The following is a 27047-nucleotide window of genomic DNA, read 5'->3' as shown; positions in this document are numbered from 1 at the left end:
AACCTGAGTCAAGTGACATTTCAAAGCAAATGGTTTTTGGTCAAATCTCTGACCACTAATATCCATTAGTCATACATTACATAGCGCATGGTAGATGTAAGTGGAAGTGGTTGATCAATACATTTTAGTCTGGACAGGGAACTGGGTGAGGCAGTCAACATACTGCTGGATAAGCTGCTTGTCTCAGTTAGGATCCTTACAAGACAGACACGTTTCTTCAGATGATGGTAAGAAACAATCAATGTTTATTTTCATAGATTTATTGATAGTAGTTTACAGATAATAATAGGTTACCAGTGCATATGCGACAATGCATTTTATGTACAAAACTAAGATGTGAGAGTAAAATACTCGTCTGTGTCATGTTGTCATCTTGTCTGTTGCAGGCTTCAAAGGAGACGATGTCAGAGCTGGAGAGTAGCATGGCCAGTATCATCCGAGTTTTCCACAAATACTCGGGTCACAAGTGCAATCTGAAAAAAGCTGAGCTTAAAGAACTCATCAACAATGAGATGAGTCATTTCATAATGGTACGTTATGGATTTACAATTAGCAGCATGTTTTTAACAGCACTGTATAAGACTTGATATTACTCACAACTTAAGAACTCAGCTTTTTTCATGTCTTCTCGGAGACTACAGTGTATTGCAATCAAGATGCTTGATATGTTACAAAAAGCTATACGCTGGTAATCTATTGATGACTGATTTTGATTTTGATTGGCTGGTTGTTAAACATAATGACAACTCTAATGATTAGACTGGAAATCTGGAACAATTATGAAATATAACTAGATGATTCATGTAGTTTTAATTTTAATAATCATTTTGATCAAAGACAATTACTGAACTTCAAAGAAACATAGGATACAAACATGTAAATGTGATATGCAGTTAATGTGCAGAGAATTAACTTACAACATTCCTCTACACTCTCCGGCCAAACTGTAAATCTTTCATTCAATCTATCAATTTTTGTTTTCTGTAATTTCAGCCTCATAACATCACTGTCTTATAGACTTTTAGGATTTATTTTGATTCAGTTTTTCTGCTCAACAGAAAATCCAGGAGAATGAGACCCTGGATGAGCTCTTTGCGGACCTCGACCAGAACGGAGACCTGGAGATTGACTTCAAAGAGTTCATCACCCTCATCTCCATGGTGACCTCAGCATGCCATGAGCTCTTTATCCCAAGTCAACAGAACTGATTAGCATGTACACTAATATCTCACAACACAATGAGGAACATAGGAGCAGTGTCTGCATTCTTTAAGTGGGAGTGAATAATGAATGCCCATTAAGATGACATCTGAGTAGATTTTGACTTGGAAGGCAGGTTGTTGCATGCTAAAATAGAGAAAAATAGATAAATATACAGTATGCAAATCTATGCACCGATCCAATACCACATCAAATATATTAGTTTCACTCACATAATTCTGCAAGTTTTTTTCCAGATATTTTAAGTGACAGCAATTATGTTACTGTCTTTAATATCAACTGTGGCTGCTCTAATAATAAGCTATTTAAAGGACGTGGCTGCTGTGCATATCTGAGGATTCTCAGTCATCCATCCCGGAGCTGTAAGTGTGAAAAACTGGACACGCGTATGTTGTTTCTTGAAGACGTCTCACCTCTCAACCAAGAGACTTTGCATACTTGTACAACTCCTGACAATAATTGCTGTGCAGTTATTTATTTGTGTTCTTCAGTTATGATTGTCAAACCATATCATAAAATTAAAAACGTCTATGGCATTCAGTCTCTCAATGTGTTTTTTCTAAAGGGTTTCAACTGAGCCAGGTCAAACAACGTCACCAATTTTCAGGTCCATTCAGGGTTAGAAGCATACAGCTAGTACAATGCCCTATATAGTCATCATTGCTGCCTATAATAATCTTGATTTGATTTTATGTTTTATTATCTTTAACTTGTATTTAAGTTTAAGTTCTAATGTACAACCTTGTATAACTTCAGTTATGTATCTTTAAATCTGTATTTATATTTGGCTTCAATACTAACCTTTGTATCGTCAATATGGCCATTAGCACATACTTCCTTACAGTGACAGCTTTGTAGTAGCACCGATGGCTAGATTTTCATCTCACTGCAGTGAATTTATTCTTGACCAATTTTTATTATTCTTATGCTCTTGTGTTTGACTGTTTTGTGTTCTATTGGATGCCTCAATTTCACCCAGGATCAATAAAGTATCTATCTATCTATCTATCTATCTATCTATCTATCTATCTATCTATCTGTCTATCTGTCTGTCTGTCTGTCTGTCTATCTATCTATCTAATCATGGTGTGATTCACATGAACAATCCTCCTCTGCCAATTTGTCAAGAGAAGTAGCAGGAAAAACATTTCAGTTCTGCAGTTTGTAGCAATGCGACGTGTTACATGAATAGCCAAGGAATACAGTTGTTTTGGGTACTTGTGGTATCTGCTGAGTGTCTCAGCTGCATAAACAGTGGCTATAAAGTGTAACAGTATAGGTGGAATATCCTTCTCATGAGCTGAACTACTCTGACAGTTACCAAACAGCTCCACCCTGTGGCCAATCTACACTCTGCTCAATGTAAAGTGCTGAAGGTGAAGGAGGAAGTTACTGTAGTTTTTGAGTGAGTCTCAAACCAGGACAACAACAACAAAGTTTGTTTTCTCTCTCAGTTTTCTGGATGTAAAACTATCTCTGATAATTGCAGCATGTCACAAACAAACACATACATAAAGTTATTTTCTATCTTAAAAGTCACTTCACTGTCTCAGATTGTTTTCCATAAAATACAGCATCTTATTCCAGGAGTCTTCCTGTGCTGCTGCATGGGGAGCGAGATGACCTCCCCACAGAGTGAACACTGCAGGAAAAAAATCAGACATACAGTTATTACTTTCCATTACAGTTCCAACTTAACTTTTAAGTTAACTTTTTGAATTTCTTTCTACTGACGATCTATAAAGGTACATCTTATCTTAACATTTTAATGAAGGGTCTGCAGCAATGGGACATGACTCACATTTTTCTGGTTTGACTCTGAATAAGGACATTCTTGAATTTGGGGAGTAAGGCGGTTCAATCAGGTGACCAGCACCAGGGTACGACAAACGTGTGAACAGGTGAGATTTACCTGCGGCCCTCAGGGTTTCCTCGATCTGATGATGAAAAAATCAGTGTTTTAAAAACAATGAAGACAAAGGTCACTCAATTTACTCTAAAAGAGTGAAAAGAGACAAATCTACCAGGTTTGCATTGTCTGTGCTTGAAGCGCTCAGGTCATCTTCTCCCTCTATGTACATTAATGGGCAGGTGATGTTCTCGAACTGCAAAAACACAACAGCAAAATTGATATGAAGCACAAAGTGTAGAGACTGTTAGTGTATGTATGAAAATGTGTTTTATTGTGAGCAGGTGGCAGTCTTTCACATCACCTTCACTTTGCTCTCAGGGTCAAGATTAGCAGGCGAGGAGACTTCTTTGAAAGTGACATGGCCTTGATCATCATACACCCAGTATTTACTGTTACTAAAACCATGAGTATAAAGAAAAAAACGTTTGTCTTTTAATCCAGTCAAGGTCGTCAATCGCTAAGATATTTCCATTAATACTGAATTATTAATGTGTAAACCTAAACCCAGTGCTGTACACAGAAGTAGGATGGTGAACCCTTTTAGAAAATACAATTTACCTTTCAAAGTTTTCAGTCCTGCCTTCTGCATTTGAGAGCTTGATGGTACTTCCGACTGGTCCATTGATACAAATCAAACAGGATGGCTGGAGAGGAGAAATCTAACTTTATACTGCTAAACAACTAGTATATCTGTTTTTATTGACCGACACTGACGTACTTTGACACCAGTCTGAGTGGCAGTTCGAAGAGTTAGGTAGACTCCAAATGACAGACCAATGATCCCAACTCTGTCGGCACAGATCTGAGGATGATCTTGCAGCAGGTGGAAGGCTGACTGTTCAAACAGAATGATAGGATATTTTGAGGAAATAACATGGTAGTTAAATTAAGGCAGGAGCAAACAGAAATACAAGGAAACACAAAGGAACCCAATGAATGAACCAACAAGAGAGAAGAGAGACTAAACCTGGGGCTTTGGAGGAACAGGTCAGCTGAGCCTCAAACAAGTTCCTCTGTGAAGGATATACAGGTCTTCGAAGTCAGAATCAGAAATGTTGACAGACAATGTGCAAGCTGGGTGAGGGCTAGCTCCCTGAGTGGCTAGAAAGAAGCTAGCAGACTAAAGACTGGAAGGCAGGCCGGGAGCTATTTAGTGCAATGAGTTAAATAATTAAACACAATTGAATCTAATAGGAATAGTCTGATAGAAATGATAGAAAATCCTTTAGAGGAGGAAATCCTAAAGCTGTAAATATTTTTAAAGTGAAATTATGGAGTGAGAAAATAAGGTACAGGGCAAAATACAAGCCTGCATCTTATCCTACCTTGAAATATGAATCATCAACATTGACGCAGTTCTGTGGGCCAGGTAATTCTTTGTGCCCTATGTAGGCAAGAGACAAGCTGGCGTAGCCTCTGGAAGCAAACAGAGCAGAGCGGTACTCCACCAGTCCTCCACCCATTCCCCACAGGTCCAACATGGCTGGAAATGGACCTGGACCTGCAAGAGATCAGTAAAGTAGACGCTGTTCAGGAGACAGTTACCTTTTCATGTCTATCTTATAGATGGCTTTATAGAGTAGGTGTCAAATCATGGACTCACCAGGGGGCAAGAATAACGTCCCTACAAGTGCGTTTTGACGAATCTCTATTCTTCTTACACCTGGTGCCATGAACCAGCGCTCAGCAGTTACAACTGCCAGCTCAGCACCCTGTGTCTCACTGGCTGACACATGCCCATCCAGTACTGAAATGTGCGTGATGTATGGAGTAGCTACGTTTTTTTTCCGCAATCTGTGGAAAGAGCAGCACTTACACATGAACCTCTTATTGACCCCAAACCATTTATAGAGACAACATCAAGCAGGTTAATTTGATGGTGTGCTCAACACAACAATTCACTGAACAAGAATACTGACTGGAGAGAAGTGATTTTAAAATGAATCAGAAGTCTACTACAAGTGGAAATTAGATAGATAGAGTTATTTCTGTAAGTCAGCGGCTGTAGCTAGGTCAAGCACTGAAAAGTCAGTTCGTGATATTATACTATTATTATTATTCAAATATTTTATTGGGTTTTGAATTGTAAACACTTATAGACAATTAACAAGTCCCCAAACAGCAACCCCAACATATACAATAATAATAAAGTGACAATAATGACACACACAAAAAAAAAAAAAAAAAACTACTTACACTAAAAGATAAACAAAAAAAAAACCAAAAAAAAAAAAACCGACATGTTACAGAGTTACAGAGCATGTGAATCAATTATGTCCCAGTGTTTCCAGCAGGGAATTGTGAGTCAAAATAATTCAGAAATGGCTGCCAGACCATATAAAATCTCTGGGTTGATCCCCTGATTGTGTGTTTCAACTTCTCAAGTTTCAAGTGTGCCATTACATCCTCAACCCAGCGCCTGTGAGTGGGAGGCTTATCTGACTTCCAATTGCACAAAATAAGACGTCTGGCCAATAGAGACGAAAACGCAATGACGTCCGATTGTGCACCAGACATCGCCATCCCAGCAGGGGCCACACCAAATATGATATTATACTATTAAACTATATCATATATTATACTATATATTACATCTTGTGCTTTTATCACTTGCCTCAAACCTTCTCGTGCTCCAGGAGACGGCTGCAGTCCCCAGAAGAGTCCCATTGGCTCACAGCCTAAATATGTTCCCCCAGTTGAATGATCCCTGGTCACTATAAGATGAAGAGAGAGAGGGGAGAGGCTCAATAAAAGTAGAAGTCTAGTTCAGTCTATTTACTGTGTATGTTTTGTAAAAGAGGAGTTAAGAACATATGGCTCAACTGACCACATGAAATTTATCTCACATTATTTGTGGTGTTTTGTTATTATACAAGTATGATGATGTGTTAAACTGTCACAAAAACATTATATACAATCCAACAGGGATATGTGCGGTACTTAGTCGAAACTCAGTGTGACTCACAGTTGACAGTGCCATCGGTATTTGTATTATAATGTGCGAAGGCCTCCCACAGGTCACCATCCTCACTGTGCATTCGTGCACACACTGTAACTGGACTGCTCGGGGGCAGGAAGTGTCCTTTAATGCTGATCTGTTCATCTATGAGAGCACGGACAGGAGCAGCTGTCAACAGAGGGGCTGGTCTACAACTGCTCCTCCACCGTACTGCACCTGCAAGTATAAGAGACAGAAGAATAAACTCTTAGTATTACTGTAAATGACAGTATATTTCAAGTCTTTAATGTCAAAGGCTGATAAAGATTTCTGACATTTTGTTGATGAAATAAATGACGTGATTTCACAGTTTTATTTTTTTGTAATGGCAGTTTTATCCCATTGGTTACAAACTCACTGGTTATATATTGTGACTCCACTAAAGCAATGAAAGAACACATGGACATTTTCTGCAATTAAATTCCATTCAATGTTATTAGTATAGCATCAAATCACATCATATACTATCTTAAGGCACTTTACATAGTGAGATAGACACCTTACAAGGTCTGCAAAAGAAAAAATAATATAGTGGTTCTCTCCCACTTGTAAAAATGTTTACTTATTCTCTACAATTATCTGGCGAGATCACAAAATATTTCATGACCCCTGTGAGGGTAGTGAATCACTGTAATATCTGCCTGTGCATCTGCAGCATATCAATTAAATGGTCACGGGCAAGTTCAGGAATACACCTATAGATAAGTACTGCCTTTTTCTTAATATCTCAAAACCTTAAAATATATCTAAAAATATTTGTGAAATACAGGTAGTCACACTCTGTATGTCACAATCAGAGCTTCAGGCAGTAACCTTGAAGCAGAGGCAGATTCACTCTGGGTGAAAGTTGAATTTACTGCTTAACTGAGAAACGAGCTCCTCTAGTACCTGATCTGAAAAATGCAACAAAGAACTAACAATGTTCTTTCTTACCCTCTGCACGATGCAAACTTGTCAGTTTCCTGTGTAAATTGAAGCATGGTTTCATCTTCATTCCCACGAGCTGATGTATTGTAGTCACACATTGTCCCAGCATGATGGTGTTTCTGTCTACCCAAGATCAAACCTGAAAACACAAGAAGATGTTCACACTGGTTCACACCTACATGGTGAAATAAAACATATCTGCTCCAGGTTAATATTTAACCTTAGAACTGATCCAGACTAAGCCCTGCTCCTCTGTTAGAAATTCATTAGGCCTTTGCCCTAGAGTGTTGTGTAAGAATATAGTTAGAAGATGCTGCTTCGTGACTGACTGAGTCCTGAAAAATGTGGATTTTTCCAGTTTGCCTCAGACGCCTTTTAATTAAATATTAATTTTTAACACCAGTTACAATGAAATTTATTTTTACAATTCATAATCACACACAATAAACAATCTTTGACCTTTTCAAAGAGTCAGTGGTAACCATTAGATAAAGAGTTGAGATGTTTAGGGATCTATTTATTATCAAAGTATCTGACATTTAAAGGTCCAGTGTGTAAGATTTATGTGAAAGGGAACTATTTGCAGAAATTTAATGTAGAATAATCCTCATGATGTTTTCACTAGTTTGTTTCAACTAAATTGTATAAGTTGTAGTTTTCTTTACCCTCGAAAAGGCCCTTAATATTCAAATACTTTATATTTACATGTTTCATCTAAAATTGATTAATTAACCTAATCTACCCTGAAGTTAACAAATTAATATAATGGAGTTAGAAAATGCAACATATTATTGCAAAATTAAGCTTTTCATATAAGTATCTCAAAACGGTACTTAAGTAGAGCATTTAAATGTACTTACACTAGACCTGTTATACTGTTAAATGCACAAACACTTCAGTTACACCTTGCGAACACAGGGTGGAGCTCAGTTCATTGTAGCATGGATTCAACAAGATGTGTGAAATATTCCTTTTAGATTCTGCTCCATGTCGTCATGACTTCATAACATCATTCCTGCCGATTTGAAAGGCAAAAATTCAAGATATGAATATCCTCATCTGCAACGCCCAAACGGTTTGATACTGGATGCAGAGCAATCAACACTGGGGAGGCCACTGAAGTATAGACAATTGTTTTAAGATTTTACATTTTTATATTAGTCAGTATTGATAAATATCATGATAAATACCATATTCTTTTAAGTTTAATGATTTTTTGCTCCTGAGTGAAGGTTGTGGTTTTTAAACTCTTCTTTATGAGCAGAGAATGACAAACACTAGATCAATTGAACACTTTGTCAAATTCACGACAGCACCTTGGGGTGACTTAGTGAAGTGCTGAAGTTGCCTTAAGAAGAAAAAAAATGGTCAGTAACTATAGTCACAGGGGCTGTGGAATTTAAACAGTGACTGATTGGTACTAATGGGTTTAAAGTGAACCTAAAATAATCTTCCCTCACATCATTGCACTACCAGCAGCCTGGACTTTTGACACACAGCAGGTTGTGTCCATGAATTCATGCTGTTGATGCCAAATTCTGAGCCCAACCATCTGTGTAGCTCAGCACAAATCCAGACTCATCAGACCAGGCGTCCCTTTTTCCTCTCTTCAATTGTCCACTTTTGGTGCAACCTCAGATTTCTGTTCTGGCTGACAGGAATCGAACATAGCTTACTTTTCTTTTTATGAATAAGCAGGGGTACATGTATTTATATATAAAAGGGTTGCAGGACATATGTATCGATGTCTAGATGAATAGAATTTCACTGTGAGAACAACCAAGATATGACTGAGTCATTATGTGATTGGATGAATGAAAAAACTGCAATGTAAATAGGTTTGAGTGGTCAACACTAGAGATGCACAATAAAACTCTTACCATCATCACCATATAACATAATGTATGTAACCCGTGCAACCTATTCATTTTGGCCTTAAGGATTTCTTACTGGATATAATCTAATTCTCTCTTCTGTAGGTGTGGAGCATATTACTAAACACATCGCAGATACCCGAGTTATCATCCAGTACTTTACAAAAACAAATCTACACACATATTCTATTTAAGTTCTGTCTTTAAGTGAACAATGTGATCTTAATTACATGAGATCAATTTGAGAATTTTTTAATTTCTCATGTTGAATTTCAAAAATAAAGTCCTCTAAAATTTATTTTCTATTTCTATTATTTGTACTTTATTTGTGCTTGACCAAAGTAAGTGCTACAATATATATCAAATTATTATTATCTGTTGCTGCTATCGTTAATAACATCCCTAAATCTGTAAATATCACCCTAATTATTTTCATTATAACAACCAGTCTGATGCAGCTTAAATGGTGGTTACACAACTTTTAATGGTCTCTCTCTCCTCACTCTCACCTCTCTTTCTCATTTTTCTCTTCTCACCCCAACCGGTTGATACTGGTTCTGCTGGAAGTTTCTTCCAGTTAATGAGGGAGTTATTTCTCATGCTTAAACATTGAGGGAACTGCTGGGTTTCTCTATAATTTGAAGGTCTCCACCTTACTGTGTAAAGTGTATTGAGATAATGTATGTTATAAATTGGCACTATACAAATAAAACTGAATTGAATAAAGGCTAAACCTATGGGTGTATTAACACACCTTTCTCAAAAATACAAATACTGTTTCAATCCAAAGAATGTAGTAAATGGTGTGATAAGTAGACAGGGCCAGCTGTTTCTGCTGGAAGGATAAAATGCTGAAGGGAACTGTCACATTGCAAAACTCATAAACCTGTGTTATCACTGAGTCTATGGTTATTGTGTGTGTTACTAAAATGAATCTACAGACACATTTACCATAGTTGAATGAAGTTCTGAATGAAAGTAAAAGTTGCTCATCTCATGTCAATGACCATGGCAGGGGTGGGCTAAAAGAGCTCAAGCGCAGAGCTCATATTCGTCTGTGTGAAACTCCAGGCAGCCGGCGGGTCGTGTTCACAGAGGGAGCTTACCACCAGCAGCCCTGCTGAGTGCGAGGGCCACGTCCCGCTGAAGAGCTCGTTCTGACACGAACTTCTACGAGGACAGGCAGGAAGAAGAGGACGGACTAGTCGGATGACGTGTTGAAATACTGGCGGAGCAACAAGAGGGTGAAAACCATAGACTGTGTATAAAAGGTGAGAACGTAGTGATTCATGTTTTTATCTCCAGTGTACTTATCCTGTCTTTGCATTAGTCTGTTAGAACACGACCTGAGCAGCGGTCGACGTCTCTAAGTGGAAATAACAGTCCTCACTGTGGAAAGACATGACACCGTGTCAGAACTGATTTCAAAATAAAGGTCTCCAGGTCTTGCAGTAAACGTGAGTTTCACTTTCTCTCTGTCTTCCTGTCAATAATGAATGGAGGAATTGATGGATGAATGCACAACTAAGTGATATTGATTAAAATAATAAATAAAATTAGTCTTTACAAATGATAACTCTTCGCTATTTTCGTTGTGAGAACAATCAGAACCTATCTGACTTAAGAGCTGTAAAATGAAATGCCTTCATCACAAGACAAGGACAATGGTAAATGGTATTGTCCAGTCTTGAAGACCACTGTACAGTTTTGCCATCCACCCACTCACACACACTGGTACAGTGCATCAATGTGGAGCACTTCATCAATCACACACTGCCGGTTCTTCCATCAGGGGCAATTTGGGGTTCAGTATCTTGCCCAAGGAAACTTTGGCACACGGAATGGGAGAGGGAGTATATGTGATGGAAAAGATCTCTTCTTGATCAAGGGTAAAGTAAAATGTATTTAACAGAAAATAGGGAAAATATATAAGTTTTAGAAATAAATACACCAGCTCTACACATTGGGTGAAAATCCTGATTTTTTTTTTTTTACTGTAAAATGTAAACCCTCTCTACGGTTGCATTTTTTCTTTTTAAGTGACTGTATTATAGGATAGCATATGTGTAAAAGGATCCTGAATGTTCCACTTTTCTAAATGCAAAATTCTCCCAGCTAAATGAAATGCAGTATTTCACAGTCACATACATGAGGATGTATTTTTTTTAATCTCAAAAGTCCCCTTCATCACAGATTCATCGTCTCAGATTGTTTTCCAAAAAATCTAGGATCTTCTTCCAGGAGTGTTCCTGTGCTGCTGCATGAAGTGCAGGTTGACCTCCCCATACTGCGACTACTGTAGGTGAAGAAAAATTACAGAAGTACAGTTATTATTACTTTCCATTACAGCTCACACATTTTAATCAAAGGCCTGATGCTAAAATGCAAAGATGACAAGTTCAGAATCTGGAAGAATAAAAAATGCAACTATTGGACAGGACTCACATATTTCTGAATTGACTCTCATCAGGGAAGTTCTTGAATTTGGAGAGTAAGGCAGTTCAACGAAGTGACCAGCACCGGGGTACAACAAATGAGTGAACAGGTGAGATTTATCTGTGGCCCTCAGGGTTTCCTCGATCTGGAGACCAATTAATCAATGTTATCAAAAAATAAGGTTATTCAATTACTATAGAGAAATTTAAAAAATGGAAACAATCTACCAGATTTGCATTCTCCCTGCTCGCAGCATTCAGGTCATCTTCTCCCTCTATGTACATTAATGGGCAGGTGAGGTTCTCTATCTGCAAAGACAGAACTCTGGAGTTAACAGAATTGACATACAGCACATTGCTTTTTTAGCCATTGTTTTTCTGTTGTGTTACAGAAACACAAACATACAAAAAAGGAAAAATATACAAAAAATAAGAAACACAGGAAAAAAGGGACACCACCCACCACATCCCTGGATCCAGGTGACCAATGAAGTGTGAAACATTAGAGTCGTATGTGTGACAACATTGAGAGGCGGGAATGTTTGAATACAGAAAATCAACAAGGAGGAATAAGCTCACCAACCATTAAAGTGAAGTGAAACCAGGATAGAATAGGTGAAAGGTCCAGTTATAAAGTTTGAAGCTTGTGTAGTACAAACTGCCGACCTGTTCGTACTTGTGACTAGTGGGTTGTCAATATACAATCATGCTTCATCAGCAAAGAATGAAATATGATGATCTCAAAAACAGAACCTGAGTACTATAGCTGTTGGATTTTTTATAAAATTCCTTAATTGTATCAGTAAAAGGTGAACCAAAACCCAAAGACTATATATAAAGCATATTATATATGTTGCATGTGCATGTTTGATAATGTGTGTGTGCTTGCAGGTGGCTCTTTCGTTTTTTCACATCACCTTCACAATGCTCCCAGGATAAAGATTAGCAGGCAAGGAGACCTCTTTGAAAGTGAGAAAGCCTTGATCATTGATCGTCCAATATGTGTGGTCACTAAAAGATGAGTACAGAGAGAAAAAAGCTCTACATAAGGTGTGCATCTTGCTAGCCTCCAATTCGATTACGATTCAGAAGTCAACACCTCCCCCCGCCTGGTCCCCCCTTGGCAGCGCCACTGCACTGAGGCACATTACTGCAGAGGTCAACAAGTCACTCTGCTCCTCTGATATATTCTAATCACTCACACTTTTATCATTAAAACCTGCTGAATTCATATCTATGTTCCTGGATAAACAGGGCGTCGCTTCTTCTGCAAGAACTTAAAACACTGCGCTGCGTCATAATCTGCGGGAAGAACTTGTCTTCTGTCTGCCGGAGTGTGTGTGTGTGTGTGTGTGTCTCATCTATCATGGATCTGGATCGTTCTGGTCACTTTATCCCTGATGTCCTGGCTGTGCATGTCACATTACATGTGCTACGTGTGTAGCAGGTTTAAACATGTATCTCATAAAGTTGTGAATCAAACTTAGTCTGAATGAAATGATCGATCCTGTGAGGGCCCAAGACAACAGCTTTTTTTATTTTAAATAACTTTATTTATTGATGGCTATTGGGACAAGAAAACTATTTCAACAAATAAGATAAAAATTGTTTCAGGAGCAACTTAACAACCCTACCTTTAAGTCAACATTACATTTTGAAAGTAAAGTCAATGACACATATTCTCCTGAGGATTCAGCAGTACAGTTCACATTTCACTAAAATCCATTTAATATACCAGAAAACCAATTTTTGCTTGATTTCTATCAATAAACCAATAATACCCTAACCAGTATGTGAGGCTACAGACTTATAATAGACATATGATTCTACATCTCAATGGTAATTACAGTTTACCTTTCAAGGTATTCAGTCCTGCCATCTGCATCAGGGAGTTTCATGACACTTCCTACTGGTCCGTTGATACAAATCAAACAGGACGGCTGTAGAGAAGAATATAAAAAAATCAAAATAACCTTCATAAAGCTAAACAATGAGTAAATGCATTTTTGTTCAATTTCATGTACATGCAGCTCTGAACTGATCAAACTGTAATTTAAGAAATAAATGACACTGACGTACTTTGACATCAGTCTGAGTGGCAGTTCGAAGAGCCAGGTAGACTCCAAATGACAGACCGATGATCCCAACTCTGTCGGCACAGATCTGAGGATGATCTTGCAGCAGGTGGAAGGCTGACTGTTCAAACAGAATGATGGGATATTTTGAGTTTTTTAAGCAAAATGGGTACAATGTGGTGGCACGTTGGTGCAAGAAGGTTCTGGGTTCCAACTCAATGACTGGCCAGGGTCTGTCTGTGTCCCTGCAATATGCTAGTGACCTGCCCCCGCCTCTTGTCCAATGTCATTCTGAAACTCTCAAAGGATAAGCAGTATAGATGTGGATGGATGGATGGAATATATAATGCAGAGATACAATAGTCTGCATCTTATCCTACCTTGAAATATGAATCATCAACATTGATGCAGTTCTGTGGGCCAGGTAATTCTTTGTGCCCTATGTAGGCAAGAGACAAGCTGGCGTAGCCTCTGGAAGCAAACAGAGCAGAGCGGTACTCCACCAGTCCTCCACCCATTCCCCACAGGTCCAACATGGCTGGAAATGGACCTGGACCTGCAAGAGATCAGTAGAGTAGACGCTGTTCAGGAGACAGTTACCTTTTCATGTCTATCTTATAGATGGCTTTATAGAGTAGGTGTCAAATCATGGACTCACCAGGGGGCAAGAATAACGTCCCTACAAGTGCGTTTTGACGAATCTCTATTCTTCTTACACCTGGTGCCATGAACCAGCGCTCAGCAGTTACAACTGCCAGCTCAGCACCCTGTGTCTCACTGGCTGACACATGCCCATCCAGTACTGAAATGTACGTGATGTATGGAGTAGCTACATTTTTTTTCCGCAATCTGTGGAAAGAGCAGCACTTACACATGAACCTCTCATCGTTTGACAGTGTGCCGCTAAAAACACAGAATTAAACAAGATATATCCATTAAATATTTGAACAGCGGTTGTAGAAAAAGGGTAAATAAATATATTAAAATTGGAAGGAAGGTAGCTTCAGACAGAGGCTCAAAAGAGAAATTGCAGTTATGGACAGTTTGATGAAAGAGGTGAGTTTCTAAACATTTTTGTGTATTAACCCAAGTTTATTAACCTTAATATTAGCATAATATGTCTCCTCTAAAATGCACAGTTAGATTTTAAAGTTGGGTTTGATGCCACAATATTTCTTTCCTGTGGCTGTCAGTATCAGTAACCTTGTTTTTATCACTTGCCTCAGATGTTTTCTTTCTCCAGGAGCTGGCTGCAGTCCCCAGAAGAGTCCCATTGATTCACAGCCCACATATGAACCCCCAACAGAATGATCCCTGGTCACTATTAGAGGAAGAAAAGGAGAGCGGAGAGGATCAATAAAAGAAAAACCATCAACACTGCATAAAAAACACTGTGTTTTAGTATTCTATTCTAATATCATGTTAACTTGTTAAAAATGACATAAATAGTTAGTATATGTATGGAACTCAGTGTGACTCACAGTTGACAGTGCCATCTGTATTTGTATTATAATGTGCGAAGGCCTCCCACAGGTCACCATCCTCACTGTGCATTCGTGCACACACTGTAACTGGACTGCTCGGGGGCAGGAAGTGTCCTTTAATGCTGATCTGTTCATCTATGAGAGCACGGACAGGAGCAGCTGTCAACAGAGGGGCTGGTCTACAACTGCTCCTCCACCGTACTGCACCTGCAAGTATAAGAGACAGAAGAATAAATTCTATATTGTATATCTGTATTTTGGTTACAGTTTATTTCAAATTTAAATGATAAAGACATTTTCTGGTTAAATAAAGGTCATGATTACATAGTTTTACTAAATAATGTATTGTGGTATATGGGTACAATTTAATACAGGGGCATATCATAGCTGCATGTCAACTAAATGAACATGGGCAAGTTCAGGAATACATTTACAGCCTTAATATCAAATTAGCATAAAATATTCAAATGTCTGCATTGTGGGACTAATAAAGGATTATCTTATCAAAACAACTGATTTGCAAAATTCAAAAATAAAATCTGTGTGATTATTATGCACACAACAAATACTTAATATCTTAGGTTATCACTTTCTGTACCTCACAATCAGAGTTTTGTGTTAGAAAGTAAATCGTGAGGCTGAAGCAGATCCACTTCAAAAGTTGAATTTACTGCTTAAGATTTAGGTGAAAGGGATCTATCGGCAGACTTATCTTTGAGTTTTTAAGACAACTGAAGGCTGCTATATGTTCTCTTTCATGTTTGGAAGGGGAGGGCTATTCAGCTGCAACATGCAAATTCACCACTAGATATCAATACATTCTACACACTGGACTTTTAACTGAGAAACAAGCTCTTCTAGCTGATCTGAAAAACAGAAAAAAGAATCAAACAATGTTCTCACCTCCTGCACGATTCCTGTGTAAACTGAAGCATGGTCTAATCTTTATTCCCATGAGTTGCTGTATTGTTGTCACACTTACACAAACTCTCAGCATGATGGTGTTTCTGTCTACCCAGGATCAAACCTGAAAACACAATAGACTTTCAAACCTTTCTGGTGAAATTGAATTGTTTTGCCTTAATTAAATATTTCACCTTACAATTTATTCAAGGCTGAGCCCGGCTCTTGTGTTAGAAATGGTAAGCATCACAGGGACGATGTATAGTCTGCACACAAATGTATATATATTACTATATGCCATGCTAAATTGTTTAAATATGACGGTAATGCACCTTGACGTTGGTTGCAACGAGCCAATAAACAAAGTGAAGAAGAAGACAAATAACTTATTCAAATTATAATAACAATGTTATGATGATATAATTTATGCCAAATGGTGACAAATTATTAGTTAGCCAAAAATCTGATTGTTTGCAAAAGTGAATGCATTCATACACTATATGATGTCATTTTCATACTTGAGTGAATTTTTTACAGAATGCTATGAGTTTACTGTAGAGATCAGATCTGAGACATATATGAGAGAGGTGATCAGATTACATGCAAATGTGGCTGTGATCAGTGGGTGCAGATGTTGTGATGCAATCACAGCTGGCTCACGGGGGAGGAAGAACAAGGGATGTACATTCACAGGGCTTCTGGGGTCTGATTGATTCCTGCTGACCTCATCAACAAGGCCTGGGACCCTTTCACTGAACGGCACTGATGTCCCCGCCTCTGACTGTGACACTTTGACACTCTAACTTCCTGTGGCAAATAATGTAAATAATTGAGTAATTTTACTTGCACATTCCAGTCTCTAGTTTACTTACAACGTTTTGCACAATCCCTCCTTTATGTTTTTTTATATTTAAATTTGTTTCCAATTTTTTATATATGTACTTGCTCATATACACCACATTCTTATTTTGACACAGCCATACCTTCTCAATAGAACTGGTTATCCAGGATGGACAAGAACATCCTGCTTCGTAGTACTGGGAACTGTATCTGCCTTATTATATAAATACAGTCAGTGGTGCCTGCATGATGTGACACTTGAGTGTCTAAATGGACAATTGCATAATTAAACTAGGAGGGGACTGTATCGTGTTCCTGAAAATGGTTTCAAAAATCATGTAGATAAAAAAAAGATATTGCAGTATGTATATTACATATCTCCAAATTGACCACAAGTACATATACAGTACACAAGCAGCACACTGGATAAACTCGAGGGGATATTTACAAAATGTTTCTTACCGCTGCCGAAGAAGATCCTCCAAAATGAGAAAGAAAGATCCTGAGGCAAAAAACCAGAGCAGCTCCACCTGTGAACCAGTGCTTTGTAAAGGCAGGTGTTTTTTTGTGGCTCTGCGGAAGTATGACGACGATCCCTGTGACATCAACCACTAGTCCGTCAACCAGAGGTTTGTTTGTTGTTTTGAATTTTTTTTTATTTTGTAGCTACTGTATATTAGAAGGACAGATGTGAACCTGATGGAGCCACGCCCACCTACACACCTGAGGAACTGTGAAAGGAGGGGAAGAAGGGTTGATGATGCACTGCTTCTTCTTCTTTCAGTTAACTTGCAGATTGCAACTTAAAGGGATAGTACACTGAAAAATGAGAATTCACTCAATATCACTCACCACTATGCTGATGGAGGGATGGTGTGTTTGAAGTGTTTCAGGGGTTAACAACATTTTAGCTCAGGCGATCTCTTCTTCAGACATAATAAAATAGCATAAAAAACATAACATGCTCATCTGGTGTCATCCAAGTGGCCGTAAGCCCTAACATTCATATCTGACTTGAAACAAGGTCATTAACACCATGTTTTGAGCCTAAAAGTCTGCTGTGGTCTGCGTGCAAACTCCAGAGGATTATATCAGAGGACATTAGGCAATAAGACTGTGTGATATAATCTTAGCCTTGTTATAAGGATTTCCTCACTTCTGTTCCTTTCTATGAAGTAATGACATGACTGAGTTTTGTATTTTATAATTTCTCCATTCCTTTCTTCTCAATTATTGCTTTTACTTCTCCTTTGCCAAGTGGAACCGATATTGCTATTTCTTTTTCAAGCACACCTTTTACTAACCTAGTCAGCATATTCATTCTCTTTTTACCCCTTGTGCGCAGGTACACAGCAAAAGTGAACGTCTATACTGGCCCTGTGAAGTCTGAACAAACTATGGAACAGCTCAACTGGTGAATCTTCTCTGACGCATGTTGTAGCTTCTATACTTTTTAAATTCCTTGCTGAACAGTTGCATAATACCACCCTGTCCAGTCAGACCTCTTCCAACCCAATTAACCCAATAATGGCTGCTTTTATCTCTGCTGTAAATACAGATAGGTGATTGGGTACTCATTAATATACACATCAATTCCCACATGCTCCTGCTTGTTTTTAGATCCATCTGGTGCATTCCCAGCAGTCCTGTCCCTTCAATCTTATCCAGTATGCTAGTTCAAGCTTATCTCTTGTTAACTCAGTTGGTATCACTTCTGCTTCAATGAGTATTGCATTAATAGGGGTTGTCTTAAATGCTCCTATATGCATAGCCACAGTGCTTTATACTGCAATCTAAACTTTTTGTAAATATGACTCTGCTGCTGCTCCATAAACAATGAAGCCATTGTGTATTGCAGACCTCATGCCAGCCTTGTAAAATCAGTCAGCCACTGCTCATAACTGTGGATGTAAAAACTTCTTTACATTTTGTCTCTAGATGGTTAATGTGTACTTTCCATTTGCTCACACAAGCAATAGAAAGCAACACATAACAACTGTGTTGAACCTATATCATGAAACAGGATACATAACATTACACTATTGTTCAACTTCAAATAAATTACAAACAATAGAGGCATGTCATAGTCAAACAATACACAGCAGTTGATAGTAATGGGGAAAAGCAGAGTGCAGAAGACAACACACACACACACACACACACACACACACACACACACACACACACACACACATACAATAAAATAAAAACATTTACATATACTTAAGAAGTAACTTCTGAGAACAAAGCATTTACCTTCATCTTATTTTTGAGGCAATAACTTTTTCACGAAGATTTTTTAACTTCAATTTCATCGGAACTACAGCTTCAAACACCTACACATTTAAATGGGAAACCATTTCAAAATAACGCTATATTTGCATTAGAAAAAGAAACACTGCATCGTGTGACATCATACATGGAGGTGTTTTGTTGTAAATTACGAGACAGTTCGTCCCTCTGTTCTTCCAAAAGACCAATCAACAGATTCCAGATAGGTTGTTATTTTTACCAAAGGTATTTTACTTTGAAAATATTGTAGGTCGTTAAAGTTTTCTTTCCGGGGTCGCCACCGTGACTTCCGTGTTGTTAGCCAGGGGCAGCAGTTAAACAACAAGGCCGAGCTCGATGTCGGTGTCAGTCTGAGGAAGAGAAAACCTGAGGCTTGTGTTGAACACTGAGCCCTGAGGTATCTGTGGGCCAGTATTCAGGTGTGTATCCGCTGCTACTGTGCAGAGACTCAGCACACAAGCTAACACGATGCTACCTGTTGGTCAGTATCCGTGTAGTTGTAGCACCGCTAACTTAGCTGCTGTTTACACCTACTGTTGGAGCTAATGGTTCTCTGTGGTCATTTTAACTGAGTGCCATTTTGTTTTTCGTAATTAAAAGACGCAGGAAACTTGGTTAACAATGCGTACCTGCTCTGTTTTAGCTTTAGCCAGTCGTTGAATGTTAGGTGTAAAGTAACTAAGCTAGCTGTGTGCTCGTTGCTAGCTGTGTGCTCCTCAAGTAAATATAACATCATCGTGACACAAGCTGTTTCTGATCTGATACAATAACACGAGCTGTGGTTTCATCAGCAGTAACTAATCACAGATCTCCTCTTGTATATTAGCGCAGCACTGAATGATAGTTATAATAACATACAGCACAAATGTGTGAAACTGGTTAATTGAAAACAGACTCTGCTCGCCAGAGATTATCCTGCAGAGACTGGTCACCACCATACACCCTTACACATGAACACATGCATACAATGATATGAATGTGCAACAACACAGAACTAAATGTTGAAGTGAATATCAGCTTCAAACATTCATTGTTAGTTGGACTTTTATAGTAAAGCTCCATCCTTGGTTTTCAGCCATGTTCAAAGCTTGGTTTACAGGGACCGAGAACTCAACCCACTACGAATTAAAAAACACTTGCAAATGAAGAAAACAACTTCATTAATGTGGAGACACATGCCCTGCAAAAAGTCACATCACCTCCAAACACAGAACCATGCTGCTAAAAACAGTGTCAAGTTCCATCACCACTGACCAGTGGCAGACTTCAAAAACCTCACAAAGCATTGAACTACAGCCTGGTCCGTCACTTTCTTGAGTCCCCTGGAAACATTTTTAGTGTCTTCTTTGTAATTTGAGCGTGTCTTTTTGCAGCGCATGTGTGGTCAAATAGATGAAGATGTTTTCTGAGATTGTTGCATTGTGACTTTTTGCGCTTCTGTATCTGGACGTGTTTTTTCTATTTGCATGTGTTTTCTTAATTTGCAGTGTGCTGAGCTCTCTCGGCCACGGTATGATTATTACATATTGGACATAAAAAGGAACAATATTGATTACATCTCTAGTCTATTGATTATATTGGTTAATAGTTGATGGCTCTGGTCACTTGGGACTGATTGTATTGCTTAGACTAACCAGGGGTTCTTTTAACAACTCAGAGAACAAATTTAATTTAATTACAAACTAACAGTGTTTATTACATTTAACCTATATTGTAGAGGTCATGGTGAGCTCCAGCTTGATGTTTTGAAAAGCTGTTTCAGACTCAGCCATTGCCTGAATTTAACACTTGTGGATATTCTTCTTTTGTCTGTTAGGATTGGCAAATTACTGTTTATGATGCACTGCACAACAATGTAGTTGGCTCTGAGAAATAGCTGTGGTCCTGCAATAACTGTCCCATTTCTGTGTTTAATGAAACCATTGGCATAAAATTCAAAACCCATGAATGAAAGGTGCTAATGGATATCACACTAAATCCTTTTTGTCATTTCAGATTTTGAATTCGCACACACAAGTCACGCTGGATGGGTTGGCTGGGGACATTTAAGGCCAGCTGTTAACGTCCTTTGCACCTGTACGGGCAGCACAATGGCCAGCCACTTCCGTAGCTACATCTGGGACCCAGTTCTCATCGTGGGCCAAATTGTGTTGATGCAGTGCATCTTCTACAGCTTCTTGGGCCTGTGGATGGCTGGAGTAGACAGTCTGGTGCCAACTAGTCGATCACTGGACCAGATCTTCAGCTATGAAGTGAGTTACTGTGTGAGATGTTCTGTCTGTGGAAACTGTTTTTTGTGTCACATTTGTTCACTTCTGAAACTAAACTAAAATGTTTGCTCTGTTGGGGCAGGCACTTGGCTTTGCAACAATGCAAGGAAGGCTGTCAATGATGGCGTTCATCTTAAACTCTCTCACCTGGTAAGTCATTTCTCCAGTTTTTTTCACAATGAATCCAAGAGATGAGAGCCGTGTGTTGTAGTTCAAGGATCTTGTAATACAAACACTATAAAGGGTACAAGGGATTTATTCACACCTGCTCAACTGAAGTGCCTGCATCATAGGAAAAAACATTGTTAGTTTTTTACCTTAAAGGGGTAAAAAAAAAAGATTTCTATTGATTTGTTGTGTGGCAAGACTTTTTTTCAATTTGAGGTTCAACACAAGAATTTAATAATAAACATTAACAAACATAAGTGACAACACAACCTTTCGGTCTCCTTGTTCGTGCAGTGCCCTTGGACTGTGGTTCTTCATACGTCGAGGGAAACAGTGTCTGGACTTCACGGTCACGGTGCATTTCTTCCACATGATCGGCTGCTGGATCTATAACTCTCACCTTCCAGCTGTCCTGTCCTGGTGGCTCGTCAATGTAGCCTGCATGGCCTTGATGGCTGTAATTGGAGAGTACTTGTGCATGCGAACTGAGCTCAGGGCCATTCCAGTCAATAGTGCACCCAAGTCTAACCTGTGAATTTTTATCGACACCATGCTGAAAATCTTTGGATCGGTAACCCTCAATGGACTCACTCGATGGAGGTTTTTCCACTTTTGGTAAAAGAAATGGAACATGACCCTGCATCTGTTAGATTGTCATGCATTTCCTCTTAAACTGATACAGTGGATGAACTGATCTATTTATTCTTTGTCCTTTAAATGTTGGACAGTGTAAACTCTTGCATATTAAGATACATATTATGCTTGAAAGAAGACGTCACTTTCTGTGAAACTAACAACTATTGATAGAATTTTTTTTTTGGCAACTGGTTACATATCCTCTCAAAACTAAGAACATCAGCATGATCATTCCATTTCCTCATTTTCAAACATTTTAAGATTAAAAGTGTTTTTTCCTTTTCAAATGCACTGAAAATAACAATCTGAGATTAAACAGGGCGTGCAACAGCTGTCCAAAACCAGACATTTTTCTCTTTCCTCCGTTGTGTTGCTGGAGCAGCCAACAGACATCATGACCATCATGTTACAGGATATTTTCTCACAGCAATTTTGAGATGTAAGTGTGCAAAGTTATATCTTTCCTTTCTTAGTCGCTGGATGTGAAAGCCAGATGTCCCAGTCAACAATGTGTGTAGAAGAGTTTTCTACTTTAATACGTCACCATTACAAAATCAGGCTTCATTTATCTATCTGGTTAAACTTTGTACATTCTGTTTGTTCTAGACTTTCAGTACAGTATTTTGAACAGCTTGTTTGCTTCCCTCTCTCTATGTCAATGGTGTATAATGCAGATGAGGCGGCCACTTTGGAGACAGATTATCAGCCACCAGCGGCGTTTACAAACATACAGTCACTGTTTGTGGGGATGTGACATGAAAACTCCTGAAATGTGCAGCACTTTATTATTCAGCATCAGCTTCTAAAACTCAAAATTACCTTTTTATTATGACAGCACATAACCGAATATGCAGTCTTTTGATTTGAAATCAGGTTTGTAAAGCGGATTATAAATACAATATTATGGTAATGGTACATTTGACATTGTGATAAATTGGCTTTCTTGTTTAAGGTTAATTTTGTTCTCGTGTCTGCTCACTATATGTTGATAATTTTTTCTTAGTTTAAAACACTGGAAGTGGGTAAACAAGCTGAGCATGCTTTAAAACCAACACCAGCACCTCTTAAACTCACTGTGACATATTACCTCGGACAGGGTGGTTTTGCATTTTGTTTGTTCTTCTGATTGGCAGCAGTATTGTACAACTAAACCAATCTCCATTTAGTTTGTGCAGGGGTAGGACATGAATCATCGAACCTATTCCATTTTAAAGTGCATCCAGATAAACAGGCTGATCTGGTAATGTTTTTTCACTTGGTTTAACATGGAAAGACAGAGTGTTAGCTTTGGCAGAGGTATGCATTGTCCACCCTTCTAGTTTCTCATTGGTTTAATGCGATCAAAACCTCACAGTGATGGTCCTAATTCATTTTAAACGTGATTGTATAACTAAAATAGATGAGATATAACATATTCATCAATGAGCTTTAATAGGTGCTGGTGGTTGGATTTGGTTACCTTTGCACAGAGTATTCCTTTCCTTCCTGTTTTCTTCTGGTCTACAATTGTTCTGTACAGAGATGAGGGTGATATCGACCTGAAGGCAACTGTCAGCAAGAAAGCAAACAAGCATATACTCAAAACGTCAAATTATTCCTTTAAGGTTTTATCAAACGCATGACTCTTACTAAGCCAGTGTCTTTATTTGATTATTTGTAACCATGGTGGTGAAAGTATTCACAATACCACCATTTTATTCAGCATACATTTTTAAATAAGTTTTAAGTTTTTATTATGTAATTAAACACAAACAACTTGTGAACTGGACCTATTCATGTAATTATATTCTCTGTCTTGTTGACTATAGGCAGACGCATCACAGTTGAACATGTTTAATTGTGTTTGCAGCAGCATTAAGAATTTTTTTTTTCTTGCAGAATGCAAGTACCTCTGTGGATATGCTGTTTAATAAAACTCTACCGGTTTGGATTTATTTAAGAGAAGGGTGATTATGTCAGTCAGGAATCTGCAGGGGAAAACATAATTGGCCATTATGCTTCAGACATCAAAGATAGATCTTCTAATGAGGGTCACACCATGAGCATGTCTGTACTCCTCCTCAGGTTTTCCTCCTCGGGCTCTGACCCTTCATTTTCTCCCACCACCGCCACCGCTGGAATTGTCCAGGTGGAAAGGAGCAGATGGGAGAGCGCTAACGAGTGGAAAACTGCTGGCTGATCCTCATTACCGACACTTTGCTTCAGGGACGACTAAAAACAGAAGCTCAGTTGTAAATGAGTTGTAGAGCCAAGGACTTACTGCATTGATTAAATACGCCACTGCTTTACCACTTTGTGTCTCTAGATCTTTACCATCCCATAGTTTTCCTGAACAAATGATCACAGGCATAATATTTTAAACATGGTGCTTTATTATTACAAACATTACTTTGCCATATATTGCTTTATACAGTTTGTAAATGGTATGCTTTTCTATCAGTCAACTGAAAAACATCACATAGGTACTGACTTGATTTTACATTCAAAAGTTCTCTCCATGTTTAAACTGACTTCAGGGAGAATTATTGTGTAATGCTCATGATAACACGGTCATTTTCATGCTTTCTTAAACAGCATATAAAGATAATAAAGAGTCCTCTTTAAAGAACGGACCGTACATATTGCTCATGCTCGGAGGACACCACAACTGGTTTTGTATTCTCACCACCAGATACACAGTGAATGATAATAATGCTACCACTTGTGAAACATGAAATAAAAAAAACAACTAGAACAAACATGCCAATGTAATGGGTGTGGGGGTGGGCGGCTGATGAATGTGCATAAGAAAGAACGCAGATACACTGAGGAGCTAGCGTAACTTCATGCACTGATCAATACCACTGTACGCCGTGTCTGAGGAAAGAACCGCCACAAAAACTCTCATGCATTTTTGATAAAAATAGGTGACGAATAATATTCAGGATCACGGAACTTATCTTTATTTTGATTATGCCTAGGACAACTAAAATAAATGTGCAAGTGGTGACAGTTTTGAAGAAACAAAGATGAATGCTATTGCTTATCAATTTTTTATATGCTCTAAATCTCAGTGACTACTGCCACATGAGAAGATGTGTCACACATTTCCTAAATACTAATTTCATATGGACCATTACAACTATTTGTGCAAACAGTGTTTATTTGAGAGATTAGTCTAATCGGTGGTGGGTGATGCCAGTTATATTGTTGCTAACCTCAGCACCTACTGTCCTTTTTCTTTCTATGAGACCCTCCACACTGTTCTTTCTCTTTGCTGCTTTTGCAGTTTGTGGGTTTGTAGTAAAATCAAGCCCAAGTTTCACCAAATTAAAAACATGACACAGATAAATGAAGCAGTGTGGAGTCATTTTTTGAGAAATTCATTAATTAGATAGATGATTAATCAAAATACCACGAATACAAAACCAATTGTATGGTTTTGAAAAACATTCTATTATGGCAGCTGCTATTTTGCTATTGCATACAATTTGAATTCATTAGAAGTTAATTATAGGTGCACAAATTTAAGTAAATACAGTGCATGAATATTAAAATATGATAATTTAATCATAATTTTGCTGAATTATACAGAGTCTTCTTTGAAAATCTAATCTCTGTGATAGACAACACAGTGGTGGATTCTATCTGCATACTGTTTAACATACTGTGTTTTTGCAGTAATCCGAGGTAAAGATCTGCTAATATTGTGTTTAATGCAGGTGAGAAGTTTTCAACAAGAGATAATAAAAAACACTGAACATTCACGCTCCATATTTTCCTTTTTTCACAAACATCAGCAGGTCAGGAGTTCGATGATCGATCGTAAGAGTGAACCGACATGTGGGGTGAGGCTCTGAGCGAGAGAGGGAGGAGCTGGAGGAGTGAACGTGTGTCGTCTGGTGTCAGACGTGGGTTTTTGGTGTCTTATAGCAGCCGTGCCACATCAGCCACAGTGGGCTGACATGTGGATGGGGAGAAGGGGTCAAAGGTTTCAAACAAGGGGCTTGATTGTCACTTACATACATGTGCACTGCAACTGAAAACCTGTTCAAGGGACATTCCACGTATTATGTACTTGAACATTGTTGTTGCTAACTTTGGCATCATTCTCTCACAATGATGTGTGATTTCTTTTTTTTACACCAACAACAAATGAATACAGTTTTGTGATTTTTGCTGTTTTTGGGTGGAGTGTCCCTTTAAATGTTTCCCTGTAGTGTGTTAGCTCATAACATCTTTATGGACTGGCTGTCTCCACATTTTAACACTGTAGTGAGACTAAAGCAATGTTGAGAAATATCTTATTTGCTTTTTCGCAGAGAATTTGACGAGACAGTTGCTAAATCTCTCATACTAAAACTGTTAGCTTCCTCCACAGATCATAATGTCTGCCTTCAAAAGCCTTAACACTTACTAATTAACATTCTATCTCTCATTTTCATACTCGACAAAAGTTTATTTGCCTTCTGGCATTAACTAATGTTTAAAGTAGATATGTGACAGCGGTGTATATGTTCTCAGCTAACTCCCAAAATGATGAACTATTACTTTATCTGTTGGGATAAAACCATAAAGCACATTCACAGGACACCAGCACTGTAATAAAATGAACTAGTAATCAACAAATACTTCTTTAGAAACGACCTCAGTGTTAAAGCAACACTATGTAACTCTCATTGAGCAACAGCGCCCTCTTCAGCCACATGTGATTAATTCTGTTGTGCTCCAGCGAGTTAAATGGTTTTCATGTAGACAAAACAAATCAAAGCCTATGAGGAGCTCTGATTATGTCCTGTCACTCACTGAACTGAAACACAACCGAACAGTGGACGTTACCCATGATCCCCGGCTTCTTGAAAGCACCAAACTCTGTTTAGATTCCTCATATTTTTAAAAGTTTCCTCGCTGAATATTTGAGATAAACACTGTTTTAATGACTTAAGTGACATTCAGTCAGCACACTTCTCATGGGTGATCAAACCTGATCACCAAAGTTACATAGAGCAAGAACACACGTTCAGGTTGAGGAG

At 38.4% G+C, this 27047-nt stretch overlaps 4 protein-coding genes across 6 annotated transcripts; 2 read left to right on the top strand and 2 right to left on the bottom strand.

Moving 5' to 3' along the window:
* The first annotated feature begins 31 nt into the window (after positions 1-31).
* On the top strand, positions 32-1208 carry LOC109629128 (protein S100-B-like). Its single transcript, XM_020086605.2, has 3 exons — positions 32-227; positions 387-530; positions 1059-1208. Exons 1-3 carry the CDS (start codon positions 222-224, stop codon positions 1206-1208), a joined length of 300 nt encoding a protein of 99 aa, XP_019942164.1. The 5' UTR covers positions 32-221.
* LOC109647718 (bile acid-CoA:amino acid N-acyltransferase-like) lies at positions 801-10353 on the bottom strand. 2 transcript variants are annotated; one of them, XM_069538087.1, is made up of 12 exons: positions 10039-10353; positions 7065-7197; positions 6099-6308; positions 5748-5847; positions 4737-4927; positions 4459-4634; positions 3852-3968; positions 3692-3777; positions 3435-3528; positions 3246-3326; positions 3023-3158; positions 801-2863 (listed from the first exon to the last, which is right to left on the bottom strand). In XM_069538087.1, the coding sequence occupies exons 2-12, from the start codon at positions 7165-7167 to the stop codon at positions 2763-2765; spliced, it is 1395 nt and encodes a 464-aa protein (XP_069394188.1). In that variant the 5' UTR covers positions 7168-7197; positions 10039-10353; the 3' UTR covers positions 801-2762. The 2 variants fall into 2 exon arrangements, with proteins under 2 accessions (XP_069394188.1, XP_069394178.1); XM_069538077.1 differs by lacking the exon at positions 10039-10353 and adding an exon at positions 9884-10017.
* A 535-nt stretch (positions 10354-10888) lies between these two features.
* LOC109628957 (bile acid-CoA:amino acid N-acyltransferase-like) lies at positions 10889-17389 on the bottom strand. Its single transcript, XM_069538094.1, has 12 exons — positions 17132-17389; positions 15830-15953; positions 14924-15133; positions 14664-14763; positions 14101-14291; positions 13823-13998; positions 13447-13563; positions 13222-13307; positions 12285-12378; positions 11596-11676; positions 11378-11513; positions 10889-11228 (listed from the first exon to the last, which is right to left on the bottom strand). Exons 2-12 carry the CDS (start codon positions 15921-15923, stop codon positions 11128-11130), a joined length of 1386 nt encoding a protein of 461 aa, XP_069394195.1. The 5' UTR covers positions 15924-15953; positions 17132-17389; the 3' UTR covers positions 10889-11127.
* A 1828-nt stretch (positions 17390-19217) lies between these two features.
* sys1 (SYS1 golgi trafficking protein) lies at positions 19218-24326 on the top strand. 2 transcript variants are annotated; one of them, XM_020086603.2, is made up of 4 exons: positions 19218-19380; positions 20957-21213; positions 21314-21381; positions 21694-23969. In XM_020086603.2, exons 2-4 carry the CDS (start codon positions 21052-21054, stop codon positions 21932-21934), a joined length of 471 nt encoding a protein of 156 aa, XP_019942162.1. In that variant the 5' UTR covers positions 19218-19380; positions 20957-21051; the 3' UTR covers positions 21935-23969. The 2 variants fall into 2 exon arrangements, with proteins under 2 accessions (XP_019942162.1, XP_069394118.1); XM_069538017.1 differs by lacking the exon at positions 21694-23969 and adding an exon at positions 24100-24326 and having other exon boundaries at positions 19241-19380.
* The last annotated feature ends 2721 nt before the right edge of the window (positions 24327-27047 follow it).

The sequence above is a fragment of the Paralichthys olivaceus genome, chromosome 2, assembly GCF_024713975.1.
Source record: "Paralichthys olivaceus isolate ysfri-2021 chromosome 2, ASM2471397v2, whole genome shotgun sequence".
In the NCBI taxonomy this organism is placed as follows: Eukaryota; Metazoa; Chordata; class Actinopteri; order Pleuronectiformes; family Paralichthyidae; genus Paralichthys; species Paralichthys olivaceus.
The sequence above is the reverse complement of the archived record's forward strand: the minus strand, read 5'-3'. Positions and strand labels throughout refer to the sequence as shown.

What these genes read in the sequence shown, in the direction of transcription:
- LOC109629128 (XM_020086605.2), top strand. An exon ending in AGATGAGTCATTTCATAATG is followed by an intron (nt 531 to 1,058) that starts GTACGTTATGGA and finishes TCTGCTCAACAG; the next exon opens with AAAATCCAGGAGAATGAGAC.
- sys1 (XM_020086603.2), top strand. Translation starts at nt 21,052, where the DNA reads ATGGCCAGCCACTTCCGTAGCTACATCTGGGACCCAGTTCTCATCGTG. An exon ending in ACCAGATCTTCAGCTATGAA is followed by an intron (nt 21,214 to 21,313) that starts GTGAGTTACTGT and finishes CTGTTGGGGCAG; the next exon opens with GCACTTGGCTTTGCAACAAT. An exon ending in ATCTTAAACTCTCTCACCTG is followed by an intron (nt 21,382 to 21,693) that starts GTAAGTCATTTC and finishes TTGTTCGTGCAG; the next exon opens with TGCCCTTGGACTGTGGTTCT.
- LOC109647718 (XM_069538087.1), bottom strand. Translation starts at nt 7,167, where the DNA reads ATGCTGGGACAATGTGTGACTACAATACATCAGCTCGTGGGAATGAAG. An exon ending in TACCGATGGCACTGTCAACT is followed by an intron (nt 5,848 to 6,098) that starts GTGAGTCACACT and finishes TTCATCTTATAG; the next exon opens with TGACCAGGGATCATTCAACT. An exon ending in GGAGCACGAGAAGGTTTGAG is followed by an intron (nt 4,928 to 5,747) that starts GCAAGTGATAAA and finishes CTCTTTCCACAG; the next exon opens with ATTGCGGAAAAAAAACGTAG.
- LOC109628957 (XM_069538094.1), bottom strand. Translation starts at nt 15,923, where the DNA reads ATGCTGAGAGTTTGTGTAAGTGTGACAACAATACAGCAACTCATGGGA. An exon ending in ACACAGGAATCGTGCAGGAG is followed by an intron (nt 15,134 to 15,829) that starts GTGAGAACATTG and finishes TTATACTTGCAG; the next exon opens with GTGCAGTACGGTGGAGGAGC. An exon ending in GCAGGGAGAATGCAAATCTG is followed by an intron (nt 11,514 to 11,595) that starts GTAGATTGTTTC and finishes ATTGGTCTCCAG; the next exon opens with ATCGAGGAAACCCTGAGGGC.